Source organism: Chelonus insularis, unplaced genomic scaffold (assembly GCF_013357705.1).
Source record: "Chelonus insularis isolate UGA/USDA-ARS -01 unplaced genomic scaffold, ASM1335770v1 contig_3_pilon, whole genome shotgun sequence".
NCBI classification, from domain to species: Eukaryota; Metazoa; Arthropoda; class Insecta; order Hymenoptera; family Braconidae; genus Chelonus; species Chelonus insularis.
The window spans coordinates 2,983,286-3,002,349 of record NW_023276556.1 but is presented as its reverse complement, the minus strand read 5'-3'; the positions used below and the strand labels follow the sequence as shown (position 1 = coordinate 3,002,349).

The 19,064-nt window shown below is 30.5% G+C and overlaps 5 protein-coding genes across 7 annotated transcripts; 3 read left to right on the top strand and 2 right to left on the bottom strand.

Annotated features, from left to right (window-relative positions):
* Positions 1-639: 639 nt before the first annotated feature.
* Positions 640-6,596, bottom strand: LOC118068545 (protein big brother-like). Its single transcript, XM_035086019.1, has 4 exons — positions 6,425-6,596; positions 5,452-6,161; positions 4,954-5,145; positions 640-1,312 (listed from the first exon to the last, which is right to left on the bottom strand). The coding sequence occupies exons 2-4, from the start codon at positions 5,644-5,646 to the stop codon at positions 1,010-1,012; spliced, it is 690 nt and encodes a 229-aa protein (XP_034941910.1). The 5' UTR covers positions 5,647-6,161; positions 6,425-6,596; the 3' UTR covers positions 640-1,009.
* A 995-nt stretch (positions 6,597-7,591) lies between these two features.
* LOC118068546 (uncharacterized protein CFAP97D2) lies at positions 7,592-8,539 on the top strand. Its single transcript, XM_035086020.1, has 2 exons — positions 7,592-8,137; positions 8,246-8,539. The coding sequence occupies exons 1-2, from the start codon at positions 8,060-8,062 to the stop codon at positions 8,465-8,467; spliced, it is 300 nt and encodes a 99-aa protein (XP_034941911.1). The 5' UTR covers positions 7,592-8,059; the 3' UTR covers positions 8,468-8,539.
* A 449-nt stretch (positions 8,540-8,988) lies between these two features.
* Positions 8,989-10,939, top strand: Ahcy (adenosylhomocysteinase). Its single transcript, XM_035086336.1, has 5 exons — positions 8,989-9,118; positions 9,274-9,464; positions 9,705-10,046; positions 10,125-10,733; positions 10,797-10,939. Exons 1-5 carry the CDS (start codon positions 9,091-9,093, stop codon positions 10,926-10,928), a joined length of 1,302 nt encoding a protein of 433 aa, XP_034942227.1. The 5' UTR covers positions 8,989-9,090; the 3' UTR covers positions 10,929-10,939.
* Positions 10,940-11,039: 100 nt separating this feature from the next.
* Wdr59 (WD repeat domain 59) lies at positions 11,040-15,978 on the bottom strand. 3 transcript variants are annotated; one of them, XM_035086332.1, is made up of 14 exons: positions 15,795-15,978; positions 15,329-15,603; positions 15,116-15,165; positions 14,866-15,001; positions 14,581-14,794; positions 14,221-14,504; positions 13,838-14,144; positions 12,944-13,764; positions 12,723-12,871; positions 12,436-12,645; positions 12,245-12,365; positions 11,915-11,944; positions 11,350-11,764; positions 11,040-11,284 (listed from the first exon to the last, which is right to left on the bottom strand). In XM_035086332.1, exons 2-14 carry the CDS (start codon positions 15,389-15,391, stop codon positions 11,145-11,147), a joined length of 2,940 nt encoding a protein of 979 aa, XP_034942223.1. In that variant the 5' UTR covers positions 15,392-15,603; positions 15,795-15,978; the 3' UTR covers positions 11,040-11,144. The 3 variants fall into 3 exon arrangements, with proteins under 3 accessions (XP_034942223.1, XP_034942224.1, XP_034942225.1); XM_035086333.1 differs by having other exon boundaries at positions 12,723-12,868; positions 15,329-15,978; XM_035086334.1 differs by lacking the exon at positions 11,915-11,944 and having other exon boundaries at positions 15,329-15,978.
* Positions 15,979-16,073: 95 nt separating this feature from the next.
* Positions 16,074-18,762, top strand: Maf1 (repressor of RNA polymerase III transcription Maf1). The gene is made up of 5 exons (XM_035086337.1): positions 16,074-17,106; positions 17,253-17,402; positions 17,485-17,766; positions 17,920-18,039; positions 18,110-18,762. The coding sequence occupies exons 1-5, from the start codon at positions 17,024-17,026 to the stop codon at positions 18,183-18,185; spliced, it is 711 nt and encodes a 236-aa protein (XP_034942228.1). The 5' UTR covers positions 16,074-17,023; the 3' UTR covers positions 18,186-18,762.
* The last annotated feature ends 302 nt before the right edge of the window (positions 18,763-19,064 follow it).

The window sequence follows — 19,064 nt, the reverse complement described above, 5'->3', positions numbered from 1 at the left end:
ATTTTCAATTGTTCGCATTATCAAAAATCAGCTACTAAGTGATGATTATAATTAAATTTTCACGATTGTGTTCATTAAAATGTATCTTACCCTAATAAAATAAAAAAAGGTTAATGTGATTTTCAGGTAAATACAAAGATATAAAAATTTACAATGATATTGATGCTTGTATACAGAAATTGTATTTAATCATAAACTCTTGACAAATATTTACAATACATAACGAAATTCTTGGAGATGGTTAACAGAAGAGAATGTAAATGAGAGGAAAATATATGTATTATAAACAAAGATGGAAAAATATAGAGAAAATAAGAAAGATTGAGTCATGAGTCATGTTGATGCTTGGAATTGCCTGATTCATACATGGTTGATCGAGCGTAGCGTCGCTTGTCTCAACAAAAATTTCTACTGCTTATGCAATCCTACTGTCGTATTCCTCGAACTTGTATCTCATTTAATGTCTATTACAGTTAATTTATGTATGAAAGAGCATAAAAACCCATCGTGTTACATATTTTTCTTATAATTCAATTTCTACATCTAGAAAATCTAACATAAACAAATTTGACTATTTAGTAAGATTGAAAGGATAACAAACCTAAATCATCATTAAAACTAATAGTTCATAAACAAATGTCACCAATAAATAAAACAATTTTATTAAAATTAATTTGACAATTGTAAGATACTAATGTACAATACTGATGTAATGTAAATGATTCAATCCTTGAGTCGAAATATTTGATTTTACTGAAAAAAACGCAATGAAACTAAAATATAGGTATTGCTCATCCCAAGACAATATCATTTTCGTTTTAACTTAAAACGGTAATTGCAACTCAACATTTTTAATTCAAGAAAATATTCCTTAAGTCAAGAATAGTTCGTAATCAATGTATCCTTATCAAATTGAAGTAAAATAACTCACTTTCATTGCTGAATGTGGTATATTGTATAATATTGGACACTTTTAGGCAAATATTTCGACTCAGGTCTACTTTGAAGTTTAATAAAACTTGTCTGTAGGTGCTGTTACTCCACTAGTTCCAGTAACATGATGACCAAGATGATGATGAGAAAGATGATGTGGTTGTTGTGCAGCTGCACTTCTATATGCTCGTTGTTTTTCGTCAAATTGTCGTCGACGTTCATTATAACGGTTTAATTCATTGCGTAATTGTTCATCTTCTCGAGCTGCTGCTTCTTCGTCAAACTCAAGACAACCAACACCATCCAGACGTTCGAGATCGATCCATCCTCGCCACCTTACACATACACCGTTCATTATCAGGTGGGATCGCAAATGAACCTATAAACCGTTTAAAGAATGATTAATTTAAAAATATATTAAACTGGTTCACTGTTCAGTTTCATTAATAATTAATTAAATAATGTGTAACCTTAATGTATAGTTAGTAATTGCAAGGATATACTTAATGGAATGTTATTTTAAGGATATACTTATTCGTTTTAAAAAATTAAAAAAATGAAAAAATTAATAATAATAAAATAAAGAATAAAAATATACAGAAAAAAATACTTTGAAGTCGACCGTGCAATTTTCTTGCGGCCGCAGGTATATTATACCTTGCAATCTGCGTAATCGCTCCAAGAAATGAGCAGAGTTTGGCCAGTATACAACCAAACTTAAATGGAAGAAGTCGCATTGTGTAAGATTGAAACATAATTCACTGAATGAACTATTAGATATTTTTTAATTTAATTTTAATAATTGATTTTGAAAATTTTTTTCAATTTTTGAATTTACAGAAAAGATAGCAGTAATATGCTAAATGATTCCAAAAAATATAGAATGCTAATTTAATAATAAATAATAAATGGACAAAAAAAAAACAAATTCAATGGATTCGAAGAAGAATAACCCAAAATTATGTCTTTTAAGCCAAAACCATTCATTTTCTGTCGACTTTGAACGTCATCAGTCGTGTAAGAAATAAAGTATTCTATTTTTTGTTGTTATTAGATATCAAACAGGCTCAAAGTCGTAATAGAAAAGAAATTGAAGAGAAAAAAAATATAAAAATAATGTCAAATTGCCAGGGGATTTATTATTATTTCAATTTTCATTATTTCATTGCTTTAGTTACATTTTTGCTCAGCCAGCTGTGCACATTCTTTGAACATTGTCACGGCAAGAGACCTCAACGGGACGTTTATTCGAATTATAATTGAACTACGGGGTGGCCGTGTTAGATATTCCCGTATTTTACTTTATGGGGACTTGCATGTTTGACATTCAGGTGAACATCAAGCTAAAAATCGACAAATGCTGATTGATATAAACATGCAACGCACGATTATAGAGGTGGAAAAACCACGAAGATGTTGATTCATACTTGAACGGTGTGTAATTCTGACTTTAATATTAATGAAAGCGTGATTGTGATTACTTTATGGCATATCAATGGTTATGTTTAATGAAAACATTTTTTTGATCCATATAAAGAATTTTGTTTATCAGTAATGATAAAAAATATCTATTATTGTTTAAAAACTATAAAAATAAAGAAAAAAAAATGTTGAGACATAAAAAATGGTGTAAATGAGTGTTGTTACAGCATCATCCTTAACTGAGCATACAAAATTTGTTCAATTTCTTCACGCCTCATTCACCAGTCGTTACTTTTTATTTATTTTTTTTGCATTTAACAATTAGTCAAAGTATTCACGCTTAGTTTGCGTGACAATTAATAACTTGCACAGCCCAACCCTTTGACTCTGCACGTTCTCACGCAATGAAAAATGAGGGAATAAATAAATAAGTAAGAGTGAAAGGAATGGAATAAGAAAAAGAGGGCATATTAGCGAAACTTTAGCCAGCTAAAGCATGAAGTACATAAAAAGAAAAGAGAAAAAGTATACTTTCAACGTGTTTGGGCGTGACCCATTAACTCTGTATAATGTTCAGTGATATTTAAACTGTAACTCGTTTCACTCAACCCTTTGACGGGCTCATTTGCATCGCAGGGTCGAAACAAAAAGTAAAAAAGTTAAAAAATAAAAAATGAAATGTATCAAAGGGGTGAATACTAGGACATATTAAACCTCATATAGACTTATTATCGTCAAAGACAAATGCTACATATTAACATGCTTTCATTCTATTTCTCAATGTTTCAGTGATGACACTAGACCCAAGCACGACCATTCTTTTATGTGATTTTATATTTTTTTTTAACAAGACGGACAGAAGCCAGACGGTATTGTTTTAGTAGGCGTAACCCGGCGCCTTTTTTCGCCAAGTCCGGTCTTGACAAAAGCCAGGACATTCGTCATCAAGCTCCGAGGACCATACGGTCAGCGAGAAGGGTTATATGTTCGTTTCTTCCCTCTATTCTAACGTTTATTTTTAATTGATACTATTTTTCAACGAGAGATGAGATTATTGTTTAAGTTTCGCTTTAATCAAAAATAAATAAATAATCAAATAATACTCCGGAAATGAGGAGATTAAATAAGAAAACAATTTTCAATAAATCATTGTCGAGAAGATGATTTCAAGTTATTTCTTGTTAATTAAGATGTCAAATTATGGAGGAGTTAAATGCAATATTATAGTATGAATTGATATGATCAGAGTAAAAAAAAGGGTTCCACCTTTTTATCTGTGATCTTGCGTAATTATTACTATTCGCCACGGGGCATCACAACAATCAGGCCACGTGCCGTTTCGCTCTTTATCTACTCTGTGTTAAAACAATGCAATGGACAGGAAACGTGGGGGGTTATGCGTGTCTCGTGCCGTGAATTCGATTGAGATTTCAATTGTCGTTGGCTTTTATTTCAATTTGGAGCAACGAAACGAATTTAAATATATTTTGGAGTATAATTCTATCAATCTTTATCAATTACAAATCATTTAATTTTTTTCATGTTTTATAAAAATAAAATTGATTTTATTTTGAAGATGAAGATTTGCAAATTCTGGAGGATTCTATGCAAAATGGCGGTCCAGCAATGTTATATTGATCACGATGGCGTCTCGAAAGCGTCTGCGCTAGAACAACGCCTTGGTAGATACAGAAAATTTGTCATGAAGGAAAAAAAAAACCTGCATAGTATTGAGTTGTAAACTTTCAAAATAAAATCATAAATTTCAAAAAAATTTTTCCAACAATTCTAATACTTTTATTCATATTTTTTCAGTGCACTTTATGCAACGTTTAAATATTTTTTCTAAATCTTTGGACAACTTTATTTATTACCCCGGATCTTTCAAGTAAAAGTTGAGGGAAGGACAAAACAGGAAGTGGTTCTAAGAAGTTCTCGACACTTCTCCCGATATCCTGAAATGGTCATCTTGTACAAATTTTGTCAAACAGAAATTGGAATTATTATGGTACAAGGTACCCATTTTCGGACATAAACTGTAACCTAGTGTCGTAAAAGAAGCCATCGACCTCCTACCGCGAGGGTATTGCGGGGGTGTAAAAGTAAACTGTGTAGGAAAGAACCTGATTTGAACTGAAAATCGAGGGTCGACGGAAGTCACGAATGATCCCAACGACACGGACAATTCATTGTTAAATAAAACCATTCAAGAATATCTATATTTTACTGTTCATTTCGCGCCGTCGGCTTTTACGTTAAATGATACAGTCAATAACGAAGACTAACAAGGATTGGTCAATGTTAAATGTTGCTAGGACCCTGCTATGCTAGTATATCTTACACAATATCAAGCGATTTGATCTTTCTTTATCCCTGCCAAATTCGTTCTAATTGACACGTTTCGTCTAAATATAACTAGGACATAAATTTTTCGTGTCATTTAATTTATCTATTTATTTTCTCCGTATTTATTCAGGTGTTGATAGGATATTATTAATTAGATGAAGGTAATTAAGATCAAAAGAAATTAGAATAAGAGGTAAACAAATGAGAGGGCTTGCCTATTTACATGTATTGATAGAATTGGAGAACACTTACCTTGCCATGTTCTTTATCGAAATCACATTGACTAGGCTCATTAGAATAATTTCCGGCAGCAGGTCCGAAGGTCAGTTGAAGATTTGTACCCATTGCAGCGAATGCAATTTCCGTATGACCCTCTCGACAGCCATTTTGGAAGCGACCCTGACGTTCTTCTAATGGTCTATCTCTAAACCCAGTGTATCGAATCTACAAGCATAAATAAAAGTAAGACATCAGCAAGAAAAAATAAATGGTAAGACTACTAGAAAACAAGTAACAATGCAAAGGAAGTCTCGAACATTCCAGTTAAATAAGTAAACCTGTGGAGTCAGATAAATTTCTCGCCTAACTTTCTAATTTTGCCTGAATTTTAGGAATAGGATTCAATATTTTTCCTTAGATGGCTCATATAGATGGTATTCTTGAAAATTTTTGTCACAAAATAGTTGGTGTTTAAAGTCAGTGAATGATAATTTGGTAAATAAATGTCATCAATCTGTTGATTTCAATTACCTCACATTCTCGACTCAATCGTCTGAAGAGCTCATCAGTCTCAAACTTGGCCTTCTGGTTTGGCACAACTTTTGGCATTTTTAAAACAAATCTAGGTCTAGATTGCTCATAAAAACCGACTCCATCGAAGGGAAGAGCACCAATTCCCAAGCCACCCACACCTCCTGCGTGCTCACTCATTGCGTGCATCATCATTGAAAATTTTGTGATCTTTTCTGTTGATTAAGCTATTCAACTGTCACTCTTCAATGAACACAGATTAAGTTTATTAACAAAACCTATTGAAAGTTTGTCAATAAATTTTTTTTTAATTTAATCAGTCACTTAAAACTTTTATATAAATTAACACATTAATTTGAAATGAATTAACGGAATCTTGAAGCCATTATAAATTTTGTGTAAACAAATAGTCAATACACTTGGAGTAAAATATTTTAAGATACGAGCAAGAAAAATTGTTTTAAAATTTCGATTATAGCCGCACTGACAACTTCACTATCCGATTCAACGTCCCAGTGGAGACTGGTAGAGTTCAGCTTGGTGATCGTTTCACTTTGAGGTAATATTCTATTTGCCACGCCTCTTAGCACCGCCTCCAAAATCCTCTCCACCAAGGGGAGAAAATAAGGGAAAGGGGAACAATTCGATTTTGTGCTGCCCACGTCGATGGAGAGATGCAGTTTTATTTAATTCCTACTGCATTTTAATATCTAGATGGTAAAAAAATTTTTAGAGTAATTAGATATCCTCAACTAAAAATATATTAAAAAATTTAATCATCAAATGACAAATAAGACATATTGAGAAGAAAAATGATGTATCAATCAGTTTCACATGACTCAAACGGAAATTTCCACTTAACTTCATTACTTCAATTCTGTTCAGTCAAAAAAAGCAGCTATTGCATGTGAGAATTTCAAATTTTTTAAAAATAAAATAAACAAATTTTATTTCGATGATAAATGATACTTACGTGTAAATCATAAGGGGTAGTTGAATTTTAAATTATTGTCTACATGTTTTCAGGGATTGGTTGAGATCATTCTCTTGAAAAATACGTATTTAGGGTTGTGCAGAGTATCCTCCCCACACTCAAGTGTACATCCACACATAAAGCTGAATGCTGATGTGATATCCTGTGAACTCTACAATTCAGAGAATAAATCAGAAAAAAGAGGGATGTTGGAAATGTTTTATACACATGAAATACAGATAGAAGTATCAATGAAACAGTATGTAACCCCCTCAGGAAAAACATTTCAAGACCTTTACATACTTTTTTAGCCTTACCTTTCTTTTGCTTCAAATAAAAACTGCAAGGACTCTTCTTGCTCCAATATGGATTTATATGGCACATACATTCATGACGGTTCACCATCCAGTTAACTCAAGCTTGAGCTGCTAGCATTTTATGCCAGCTCTTGAGTAGCTTAGCTCATCTATTCAAGAATATCATTGTCAAATCTCTTGGTGATTAAGATCAACAAGACCCTTCACAACTTGTGCTAAGTAGGCATATCTATTTCTCTTCACTTATGCTGTCGTTTCATTTTTCTGCTTCACTATTACTTTCAATGGCAACTGTTTTATTTTGTTAGATTATTCTTCTCATCTAGGATCTATTATACTGATCTAAAAAAATCATTAAATTATTCTAAAATTTTCAAATTTTTAATTTTTTTATTAGACAGCTGAAAAAATCTAAAGATTTTTACCTTGATCAGCATACTTTTTCAATATAAAGAATAAAAAAATATTCTTCACAATATGTGGAACAATGAAGTAAAATGACATAAATGCTAGAGGGTAGAAACTTGTTGAAAGATTTTTCCCCGCCTTGGCAGCATTGTCATTGGTAGAAAACATCCACCAATAGTCTTCTGTGAATAACGTTGATAGCTCATGAGTTTACTGACTCATACGAGGTTCCTGTCATGCATGTGACATGCATACAGGCGCGTGCCTCAAGTATCACATTCTATTCTAGTTTTATGCCTACTCAGCAATATAAAAAATAGATTTCGTATCTGCCTGACAATTCATGTTATATTACAACGATCGTAGTAGTAATAGTTTATTTTTTTTAAAAGCATTCAAACATATCCTAAATAACTCACAATTTATATTTGCATTTTACGATCAACAACAGTCGTAAACAACCATTGTTCTAGAAGCTGCTCTTCCAAACGATCAATACTGCTATGAACACATGAGTTTGAACACAGCAACAACGTTGCTATCAGAGTTGTTATATATCGAGTAAACAGTAACTATGCTTCAAACTAACAAGCATTAGAATACCCATGAGTTCAACAGTAACGTTTGACTTTGAAGTTTAATATTTGACTAAAGAAGTTTTTGTGTTATAAACTTTAATTAAAATACATTAAACAGGATATTGTCATTTTTGATAAACGAGACTGATATTGAAGCAACTGGTCAGGGATACTTTGCAATTATTTTCAGTTTTTTTACTCCTGTTAACTGAATATTAGATATCAAATTTTCCTGTTGACGTGCGTGAAAGGATCTTGATCAAATTTCTTGTGGTCTTAGTTAATCATCTATTTTTCTATTTGATAACATTTGATACTTGTCTGTGGATAAAATGGTAACTGGAAGGATTCCCAGTGCATGTGATTCGTTTTCTTGGCAAAAGAGAACATATGAAAAGCATAGAAAACGGGTAAATACTAATCTAAATTAGTATTCGAGAAATAAATTATTACAATTTTAATTAAGAATAAAATTAATAAATTTACCATTGATGCTAAGATTTCTTGTTTTATTGCAGGTTAAATCGGCAACTCCAACAGTAGACATGACTCCTCCGCAATCGAGACCTCACGTTCTTTATGATGCTAAACGGTTACAATTACAGCAAGAAAGACAAGCCCAAATTATAAGAGACAATTTTATATTATTGAGAAATCTTCAAAATATAATGCATGGAAAAAACAAGAAGAAAAATTACAGACTCGATGAGAAACGATCGGAATGTATTAGAATTTTTTAATCTAATTAATAAACTTAGTAGTTTTTGTAATTTACTATATCAATGAATTATCAAAAAAAAATTTCTTACATACATGAATAGAATAAAATATTAATAATAAAAAGCATTACTTGTTTAGTTTTAACTTTTATAATTCTTACCAGTTACACGCAACAATGAATATTTTGTAACGTATTTTTCAAACGTTTATGTTATTTATCTATCGATAAAGTCGAGTAAAATATGTCGATAAAACAAATTATTTTAACAATAAAATTCACACAAACCTTGATAGATGTCACTTCATTCCGTTTTTTATGCGCGATATTTAAAACTATTTATAAGAGTAGTTTTATTCATTTACTTTTTTAAATGAATAATGTTAGATATTAATATAAATTTATAGATTACTTTGTCATTGTTGAAAGTATCAATTGTTTTATTATTCTATAAAAAATATTTTTACAAGAGGATGTTATAATTTTTCATATTGAAAATGTGAACAAATGTATGTATGTATATCTATTGACCTCAGTATCTGAAGATAATTCAGTTTATAAGCGTAATCCGGCTTAGGCAGTGAACTTCATAATTGTCTTAGCTTTTTATGTGAATAATACTTGTTTAAACAATAATTTTCTAAAATGCCGGGTAAACCAGATTATAAAGTGGGTAAGTAATCAAATTTCTTCGGTATAGCACATCTATTCATTGAAAATTAACATAAATAAACTAATAAATACTGTGATCTCTTCTTTTTTTTCTAACACGTGGTTCTCTACACCACAGATTAATATGGATAGATTAAAATAAAAATATTATTTCAGCGGATATTTCCTTGGCAGAATGGGGTAGGAAGGAAATAACTATGGCAGAAAATGAAATGCCAGGATTAATGTCTTTACGTAAGAAATATGGTCCACAGAAAATATTAAAAGGAGCTAGAATTGCTGGTTGTCTTCATATGACTGTACAAACCGCAGTTCTTATTGAAACACTTGTGGAGTTGGGGGCAGAGGTGAGTTAAAATTATCAGTTCTATTCAACTGCATGATAAGAATCCTCTCTTTTTTATTCAGATTACTGTTATTTGCCTTGATCACAAATATTCAAGTTCAAAATAACTAAATATTTTTGAATCATTAGTTACTCCATTCTTTTTGACTGACAATGTGAATTAATTTTTTAAGTTCTTTAATTATTTTAATTCAGGAAAACAATAGAAGCACGTTTCAATTATTGTTTGCACTCAAATTAGGTACAATGGTCTTCTTGTAACATCTTCAGTACTCAAGATCATGCAGCTGCGGCAATAGCAAAAGCTGGAATTCCAGTTTTTGCATGGAAAGGAGAAACAGAAGATGAATACACATGGTGTATTGAACAAACCCTTCTTTTCAAAGGTGGAAAACCTCTAAATTTAATTCTTGATGATGGCGGAGATCTCACTAATCTTGTTCATGAAAAACATCCTGAATATCTCAAAGAATGTCGAGGAATTTCTGAAGAAACTACGACTGGAGTCCACAATTTATACAAAATGTTTAAAAATGGAACTCTTAAAGTTCCAGCTATTAACGTGAATGATTCAGTTACAAAGGTTTGAAATTTTTTTCAATAATTTGTATTATTAATTATACTGATAGAATTTTGTAAAAATAATTTGAAATTTTTCTAGAGCAAATTTGATAACCTGTATGGTTGTAGAGAATCTCTAATTGATGGTATAAAACGTGCAACAGATGTTATGATTGCTGGTAAAGTCTGTGTTGTTGCTGGTTATGGTGATGTCGGTAAAGGATGTGCACAAAGTCTTCGAGCTTTAGGAGGAAGAGTAATTATCACAGAAATAGATCCTATCAATGCTCTACAAGCTGCTATGGAAGGCTACGAAGTTACAACCCTAGAAGAAGCCGCTCCAAAAGGTCAAATTTTTGTTACAACTACTGGATGTAAAGATATCATTACAGGCTCTCACTTTGAAGCTATGCCTAATGATGCCATAGTTTGTAATATCGGACACTTTGACTGTGAAATTCAAGTGTCATGGTTGAATAAACATGCGGTTGAAAAAGATAATATCAAACCTCAAGTTGACCGATACAAATTAAGTAATGGAAGACACATTATTCTACTAGCCGAAGGTCGACTTGTTAACTTAGGTTGTGCTACTGGTCACTCGAGCTTTGTCATGAGCAATTCTTTCACAAATCAAGTTTTAGCTCAAATTGAACTTTGGACAAAATCCGATCAGTATCCTGTTGGTGTTCACATGTTGCCTAAAAAGGTATGATAATTCATTAAAGAAATGATTATTCATTAACTGATCGATTGTTTTACATTTTTATAGCTTGATGAAGAAGTTGCTGCCTTACACTTGGAACATCTCGGTGTTAAATTAACCAAATTAACGCCTGATCAAGCTAAATATTTGGATATACCAATGGAAGGGCCATTCAAACCCGATCACTACAGATATTAACAAAAAAAAAATAAGTAAATGAATACAACGATAAATCTACGCATCAAAATCTACGAAAAAAATTGTTACCTCCAAAAAAGTTATAAAGTAACTCAAAAACATAATTTGATATAATGTATTTAAAATAATTGTATCAACATTTATTCTTTGTAATACAATAACAACAATGTGTATAATATATATTTATATACACATTTGTCAACAGTCTTATAATTTTTATAGCTTTAAAAAACTAGTACTCTCCTGAAGACAATAACAGCCACAGCCTGTTGGACAAACTTTTTTATTCATAAACCAAGAAGCTAAATGCTGAGTATGTCCTCCATGACCACAAACTATACAAAAAGTGCTATGACCTAAAAGTAATATAATTGTTCAGCTCTTTTAACTCTATAACTTTAAATCTAAAAATGAAAATTACCTCTAACAGAAATATGACAAATAACACATTGAAAAGCCAGTCTTTTGCAACTCGTACACTGTGGACCTCGATTAACTTTCATACAAATATGACATTCACTTTGGAATTCAACATCTTTTTGAATATCGAGATGTGTCACACTGACGTGTTTTAAAATTTGTGCTCTTGCATCAAGAAGCTTCCATCTATGTAATACTTCAGCATATGCTTTTTTGTAATTATCGTAGAGTAGAGTATTATTTTCATCTAATAATTTCATATTTTTTCCGGTATCACCTACATTATCTTGAATAATTTTCAAATCATCTAGAGATTCAGACCAAGAATTTGATCGATTCTGTTTTAAATTTTGAAGATTCCAGCCTTCTAAATGAGTATCCGTTGGATGAATCGTATGGTATGGAGATCCACCAGGCTGAAATCAATAAGTTATTCAATTATTTTCATAAATGCCAATATTTACAATAAATACTGATACTTCATTCGCACAATGTGTATATGTGTGTTAATAAAAGATGACTTCGATAAGTAAATTTCGACAAAGAACCCAGAGAACCAATCTTACCTTTAACCACCACTTCCCAGTGAATTGTCTCTATAACAAAGATAATAAATAAAATAATATAAATATAATAATAGTTTGAATAATGTTGATACATCGTGCCGTCGACGGAGAATTGGTGCCCGTGGTTACCAAAACAATTGCAAAATTAAGGTTCTCGGGGTACTCAGTCGGCGAACAATGTACTGACCATGTCATTAAAAATTGTACCTCAAAGAACTTTCATCAAAGAAAATCAATTTATTTGAATTCGCACAAATATAATCAATTATGTATGTCATGCAATCATCATGCTCATTTTTATTCAGTATGAATTAAATATATGAAACTTACGCTAACGTTTACTGATTTGCTGTATCCCTGATTTCCATCATGATTTTCTGAACGATTATTAAACACACAACTTAGCATGCCAGCCATTTGAATATCTGATTGATTGACGTAATGCTGAATTCTGTCAAAAATATTCCAATAAATTATGTTTGAAAAAAATTATATTAATCAAGAAAAATAAAATGTCATACATAGAATGTATAAGTTTCTGTCCGAATGGATGAAGTGGCCAAGGAGAAATAATATCTTGAGTCTGACAATAATTTTGTGATGCATTAGATGAAGGTGACGATACGACAAGAGCAGCTAGACACCAAGCTTGAACCAGATCTGGACGATTGAGTGATGCGGCAACATTTGCATTGAATTGACACATTGCTGGAATATCATCAATATTGATCCTATAAAAAAATTAATTAATCATTTTTTAAATAATTAAATATAAATAATATCTATTAACAATAACCAAAATACCTACACGTATTTTTCAGCAAGCTCTTTATTTACAAAAAATAATGATGATGCATCATAGACGGTGACTATTGAATAATATTCTTTATTGAAACAATTTTGAGTTTGATTTTGAGTTCGACTTGAACTGTGTATATTTCTTCTCGATGATTTCTGCTGTTAATAGGATTAAAATCAATTTAATTCTATTGTGAGAAAAAATTAAAAAATAAAAGCTAAAAAATTTACCCGATCAGGAAAATAGAATGAGCTGATAGATATCGTATCTCCAGATTGACTATATGGACTGGAGTAAATACTCATAAATGGCCCACCATTTCCAATACCATTACCTAAGGCAGAAAGAGCTCTCGGTGTCGTCCCATCAGATTTAATCACTGATGATCGTCTGTTGAAAGTTGATCTGCCGAAACAAACGAGTATTCCTACACTACAAAATTTAGCTCCTGATGTTCGCGGGAATGGAATGTATGTATCTTGATAATTATGACAAATGTTGGTAGAATTTAAAAAATCTGCATTTGACTGAATATGATAATCTAAATGATTTGGTTCACTTTCATCAGCAACACATGTTTGTTCTAGAGTTATTATTAACTGTCTTAAACAAGGTTCTAAACATGATCGATTTTTTCGTACTCTTTGTTGTGCTGTTTGTTTCAAGACTCTTAATAATTTTGCCATTGTTGTATTATCTACTGTAGTTCCGGAACAAAATTGAAAAGTAGGTAGAGCACTATATGGATAATTTCCTGGAAAATTGACTTTTAATATGACATTGTAATTTTTGTTACGAGCTGTAACAGTGCAACTTCTTTCAGCAGCATCCATCGAGTTTACTTCTATGTTTGGAATATTCATATTGATTAATGAAAATTCTTGCTGAAGAGTCTTTGGTTGTGTTGGCGATGGAACTTCTTTTTCAATTTCAGAATTTGTAGATATTTCATTAGGAATAACTGGAACATCTAATGTAGATACCGAGTAATTTATTTCATTATCATTATGGGAATCATTTAACTGAATGTCTTGAGCTGATTGTAGTGCTCCTATAAATCATAAGTAATGATGAATTAATAATTACTTTTATAATTATTATAATTATAATTGACGAAGACTTACGCAAAGTGGTATCTTCAGAATACTGTGTGTAGACGGAGGTAGCATCATCCATATCATGGCCGCATAATTTTTTTAAAAAAGGATCAATTTTAAATATTCTTAGGCATTGATCTTTTGACCAAGTTATTAGCTCATAATCATTACTATCTAACTTTGGATGTCTCCACTGAAAATCTAAAACAACATCTGTATGACCTACAAAAGTGTAGATTGGTGAACTAAGATTAGCAATATTCCATAAAAGAAGGCTGTTTTCTCCTCGACGAAGTTGTGGAACAACTATCGTTACTAAACCTTCTCCAAAAGGCTAAAAAATTAAATAACTACTATTAAAATACAAATCAATTAGAATAATTAACGGAATTTTATTTTATCAAAAATACCGTATATCTAGCTCTCCAAACAGGTGAGTTGGTTGTTAAAATACTTTCGGCTTTTCTTGGATTACCAATATCAAAAACTTTAACTGTACAATCTTGACTAGAGGTAGCTAATTGATTTTGTTGAAATGGGCACCAGTCTAGGCCATAAATTTTCGTTAAATGAGCAGCTATATATTGAACAGGACTATTCCCTTTTCTTTGATCCCATATTTTGACATCACCATCATGTGCTGTTGCTAGTATATGAGGAGATAATGGATTCCATCTGACTTGAGACGATCCAGCTTCAAAACATAGTGAAAAATTGTTTTTCATAAATTTGTTAAAATTATTACATTAAGATGATCTTATAGATCTTACCAACTGCTGACAATGATAATGAAGGTCTACGGGCATCTCGGAGATCCCAAATATGAATGAAAGTATCGATACTACAAGAAGCTATAATATCAGACTCTTTAGGATGCCAATTTAAATCGCTAACAACTCTGGTGTGTGCTTTTAAACTGTGAATCATTTGTAATTCCTGATTACTTCCTCCAACGAAACTTAAAATTTCTATCCTTGTGTTGCTCTATGAAAACGATAAATGATATTTTATTTTTTTTCATAAATGATTATTTAGAGTAATGTTTATTTTCTTACTGATATTGCACAGCAATGATAGTTAGAAAGCGTAGGATTCCATTCGGCCGATCCAACTTCATACTTGCTTTGTCTAGGAAATTTTCTTAGCACATCACATTCTTCATCTAACTGTTTAATAGCTAAATATCTTCGTCTGAAACATAGTACACATTAATAGAACAAAATAATGAGAGCATAAAATTGAGCTTAAAATATTGACTAATTCTTATAATTTTTTATTCGTACAAGAATTATGTAATGTACATACCCAGCTAACAAAACATAAGTACCAGTAGCATCTAGAGCCATTGTATTAGCCTAAAAAAACAATTTATGTATATGAACAATTAAAGATAAAGTTATTATTACAATAGCATAATCTTACAATAATATAAATGAAAATCTAAATTTTATTAAGATTCAATTTTTTAAGGAGTTGAATGAAATTACTAAATAAATAATAATTAAAATGATTGTTTACCTGTAAATCTCGATGTTCAGTGACAACATAGTCACTTCCCCAACGTTTCGACATTTTTGGCATTTTAACCAAATTTCAATACTCTTTTTCATTCTTTGGAATTAATAACACGCAATTTTCATGTTGATTTAATCAAATATTTCATTCGATTTAATTATAATTACTAAGAAATGTACACTCATGTGTAAATAATGACACAAAATGCTACTATAGAGTATGGATATTTTTCACGCATTGAAAACAATTATCAATGGTCACGTGTCTAAGCTTTATCGCTAGTGGTTGAAAAAAAACATATAATATGATTCCTGCTGATTAATGATTATTTAAATAATTCTTTAATTTACATAAAATTTCTCAACTGAATAATTGAAAAAAAATCGAATGACAGAAACATAAGAATTTTTTTCCACTTGTCAATTAATTAAACGTTTTAAATTTTGTAATTTCATCAACATTTACTCACTTATCTGTCATTTCATAATTATTCACGGTCACGTGATTCACTTGCGAATAATGAGCAATGTATGAAAATAAAAAGCAAACTTTACTCCATAGCTTCCTGACACCAAATACAAAGTGCCCCTACCTCAAGATTCTACGCCAATGTATCTGCGCAGTGACCGTCAGACTTTAAGCTTTACTGCGCAAGAAGAAGGCAAAATACATAATAAAAGTGAAATAACAGATGCAATATTGTGGATGATAGAAAGGGATAAACAAATAAAGAAAAAGTGGCGTAAAAAGAGTCCGAGGATAAGACGCTTTGGGTTATTTCTGTCGCGTAGATTGTATTAACGGAGTATATTTACTTGAATAATTCTATCTATTAATTTAACACACCCCGAGGCACTAATCAACTGATTAAATCTATTATTTCAACGAATAATATATCAAACTTCGTTATTTACTCCACTTGCGGGTGCAAAGTGTCAAATTAATTTTGTGATTGTGATTGTTATTGAAATTAGTTCAAACTATAACAATGATCGTGATTATGGATTGTTTTCTGCAATAGCGGATGTGTTGGATCACTTTTGTCTTCATAATACATTAGAATCTTCAATTTTTGTTTAAAAAATATATTATATATTATATTATTCCAAGACTTCGTGTTTATTTTGGAGTGAGAATCCCTGCTAAGCGTCTTGTTTTGAACGCTTGAACGTCACTTTAGTGACAAAGATAAAAAAAACTGAAGTTATTTTGGCGCTCATTTAACCAATTCACTTATCTAGTTCATTTTCTAATCTTTTGTGTACTCAATTTGTGTATTGACAATTGAAACTTAAATTTATATTATTTAAGGCATTTTAACTAGTGATTCTGTAATGTACCGAAAGTGTAACACAGAAGAATACTCAGTCACATCAACAATTAAACTCGTACACTCGAAACGAAAAGGAATCTTCATAAAAAAAATGCTAAAAAATCCTAAAAGTCTCAGAAGTAGAATAAGTTTTAAACTTCGCTGGGACTGAATTACTTGAAAATATAAATAAATTAAAAATTTCAACAAATTTACGTGAGTTTCATTCTTGAAATCTTAAAAGAGCTGATACCTCTTTTTGAGACAATTAAAATGTTGAAGTCATATTAAGTTTATCTTGAAGATATATTAAAAGATCGTAATCAACATTTTGCTGCTGACGATTCTGTTAATTTATTTATTTAGCCAAAGTTCATAATATCAAGATGAAGTTGTTAGAAAGTACAAGATTCGAAGCCATAAACAATGCACTTTGTATTAAAACTGGAGATAGTAAAATCATTGGAAGGTATTTTTCATTTCTATATGTAAATAAATTATATTTAAACTGTTTATTTATAATCCAATGTTTACATAAAGAATTGTATCATTTTATTTATTGTTATTAATCTCTTTTTGATGATAATGATTAATTTAATGTTTATTTTTATTTAGAATTGAAAGTTACTCTTGCAAAATGGCTGGGAATGATAAACAATTGTATAAAAGATTTAATGCAGAGCAAGGAGTTACTCCACACGACCTTCAAGCTTTATCACCACCACAAACATCTCTTGGCACTTCACCAGCTCAATCTTACTTTAGGTATTTTAAATTTGTTTATTAGTTATGTAAATGAAAAATAATAAATTACTTTAAATTAAAAAAAAAATAATTTGTTCTATAGTAAAAGTATATCTGGGGATGAAGAAGGACCATTATGTGATACAATCAGTCGCAAAACATTATTTTACTTAATCGCAACATTGAATTCAGCATTTCATCCAGATTATGATTTTTCTGATGCTAAAAGTCACGAATTTAGCAAAGAACCTAGTTTACAATGGGTGATGAATGCAGTTGACAGTAATTTAAGTGCGACAGCAGGAGACCATTATCGTACTTTAAGATCAGCATTGTGGGCTGCTGTAGAGGATGAAATATCAATGAGCGAATGTGATATTTATAGGTAAATAATCGTAGTAAAAAAACCTAAATAAAAAAAAATTCGATGAAGTGAATCAAAAGTTACCGGCCTTCCAAATGATTTTGTGACGTTAACATCTTTTGCGCACACAACTTTCTAATTACGCAAGTGATGTTAAAACTTGGATATTTACAGTTACAATCCAGACTTGGCTTCAGATCCATTCGGAGAAGATGGATGTTTATGGTCATTCAATTATTTTTTTTATAATAAAAAATTAAAACGAATTGTTTTCTTCACTTGTAGAGCAATCAAGTAGGTATTTATTCAACCCTCTAACTCATTTTTGTCATATATTCTGATTAAAGAATAATTTACGTTTTAGCCCTCTTTACGTACTAGATTCTGGAGTCGGAAGTGATTTTGCTATGGACGAAGATGATGATGATGATCATTATTAGATCAAAAATAATACTTTGATTGAAACTAATTAATTAACTTTACATATAGTTGAACAATATAAAAAATAGCTGCAGATAAATAGTTTGTTCTTCAGCATCAATAATTACAACATAAATAAGTAATATTTAATAACATTTTATCCGAAATTTGTGAAACCCAATCAATGTTTAGTTCTTATTGTCAATCAATAATTTATATTAATGAATTTACTATTAAATATCTGCTTAAAAGTTTCAATTAAATGCCCTTCTAGAACAGTTATTTTTATGGAAAAAATTACAATTTTGGAGTTATCTTTTTAAGAATTCAAGTATTCTATACTAGATATGGATATAGTCCTTCATATCAATATGATATAAAAATCTATCGATTACAGTTTCTAGCTTATTAAAATTAGGATCTCATGTGTAGTTTTTGTAAGTGATAAACCTGGGCGATTATTATTGTTATGGTTTAAACAATCAAGTACTAATCAAATCATACTAGTATTAAGACTTTTTCGTGTTTAACTTTAAGAATTATTTATAAAATTGCTACAAGAGAAATAAAAAATGTACTACAGATGCTATTAAACTATATTGTATAACAATTCTTAAGTATTATATATTATTCATACTTTTCAGCTTACACTACAAGGTAATTGCAATTAGATTTTTCTTAATGCACAGTAATCAAATGATTAAGAAGTGCTCAAAATATTATAAAATATATATTAAAAAAATCTAGTTTATCTATTTTAAATGTTTAAAGGTTCTCATAATAGATTGTAGTGACCTCATTGCCAATAAACGATAGCCCATTTATTTTAAATGTCAACTTATAAATTAAAAAATAAATTTTAAGCGAATTTTTCAACAGAAATTGTCAGTAGAAATTTT

Coding starts and splice junctions, on each gene's coding strand:
- LOC118068545 (XM_035086019.1), bottom strand. CDS start 5,646: ATGATGATGCACGCAATGAGTGAGCACGCAGGAGGTGTGGGTGGCTTG. Junction 5,146..5,451: donor GATTGAGTCGAGAATGTGAG/GTAATTGAAATC, acceptor TTATGCTTGTAG/ATTCGATACACTGGGTTTAG. Junction 1,313..4,953: donor TCGATAAAGAACATGGCAAG/GTAAGTGTTCTC, acceptor AACGGTTTATAG/GTTCATTTGCGATCCCACCT.
- LOC118068546 (XM_035086020.1), top strand. CDS start 8,060: ATGGTAACTGGAAGGATTCCCAGTGCATGTGATTCGTTTTCTTGGCAA. Junction 8,138..8,245: donor ATGAAAAGCATAGAAAACGG/GTAAATACTAAT, acceptor GTTTTATTGCAG/GTTAAATCGGCAACTCCAAC.
- Ahcy (XM_035086336.1), top strand. CDS start 9,091: ATGCCGGGTAAACCAGATTATAAAGTGG. Junction 9,119..9,273: donor TAAACCAGATTATAAAGTGG/GTAAGTAATCAA, acceptor ATATTATTTCAG/CGGATATTTCCTTGGCAGAA. Junction 9,465..9,704: donor TTGTGGAGTTGGGGGCAGAG/GTGAGTTAAAAT, acceptor CACTCAAATTAG/GTACAATGGTCTTCTTGTAA.
- Maf1 (XM_035086337.1), top strand. CDS start 17,024: ATGAAGTTGTTAGAAAGTACAAGATTCGAAGCCATAAACAATGCACTT. Junction 17,767..17,919: donor AGCGAATGTGATATTTATAG/GTAAATAATCGT, acceptor GGATATTTACAG/TTACAATCCAGACTTGGCTT. Junction 18,040..18,109: donor TTCACTTGTAGAGCAATCAA/GTAGGTATTTAT, acceptor TTTACGTTTTAG/CCCTCTTTACGTACTAGATT.
- Wdr59 (XM_035086332.1), bottom strand. CDS start 15,391: ATGCCAAAAATGTCGAAACGTTGGGGAAGTGACTATGTTGTCACTGAA. Junction 11,945..12,244: donor GCAAATCAGTAAACGTTAGC/GTAAGTTTCATA, acceptor TCTTTGTTATAG/AGACAATTCACTGGGAAGTG. Junction 11,765..11,914: donor CTGGGAAGTGGTGGTTAAAG/GTAAGATTGGTT, acceptor TATTGATTTCAG/CCTGGTGGATCTCCATACCA.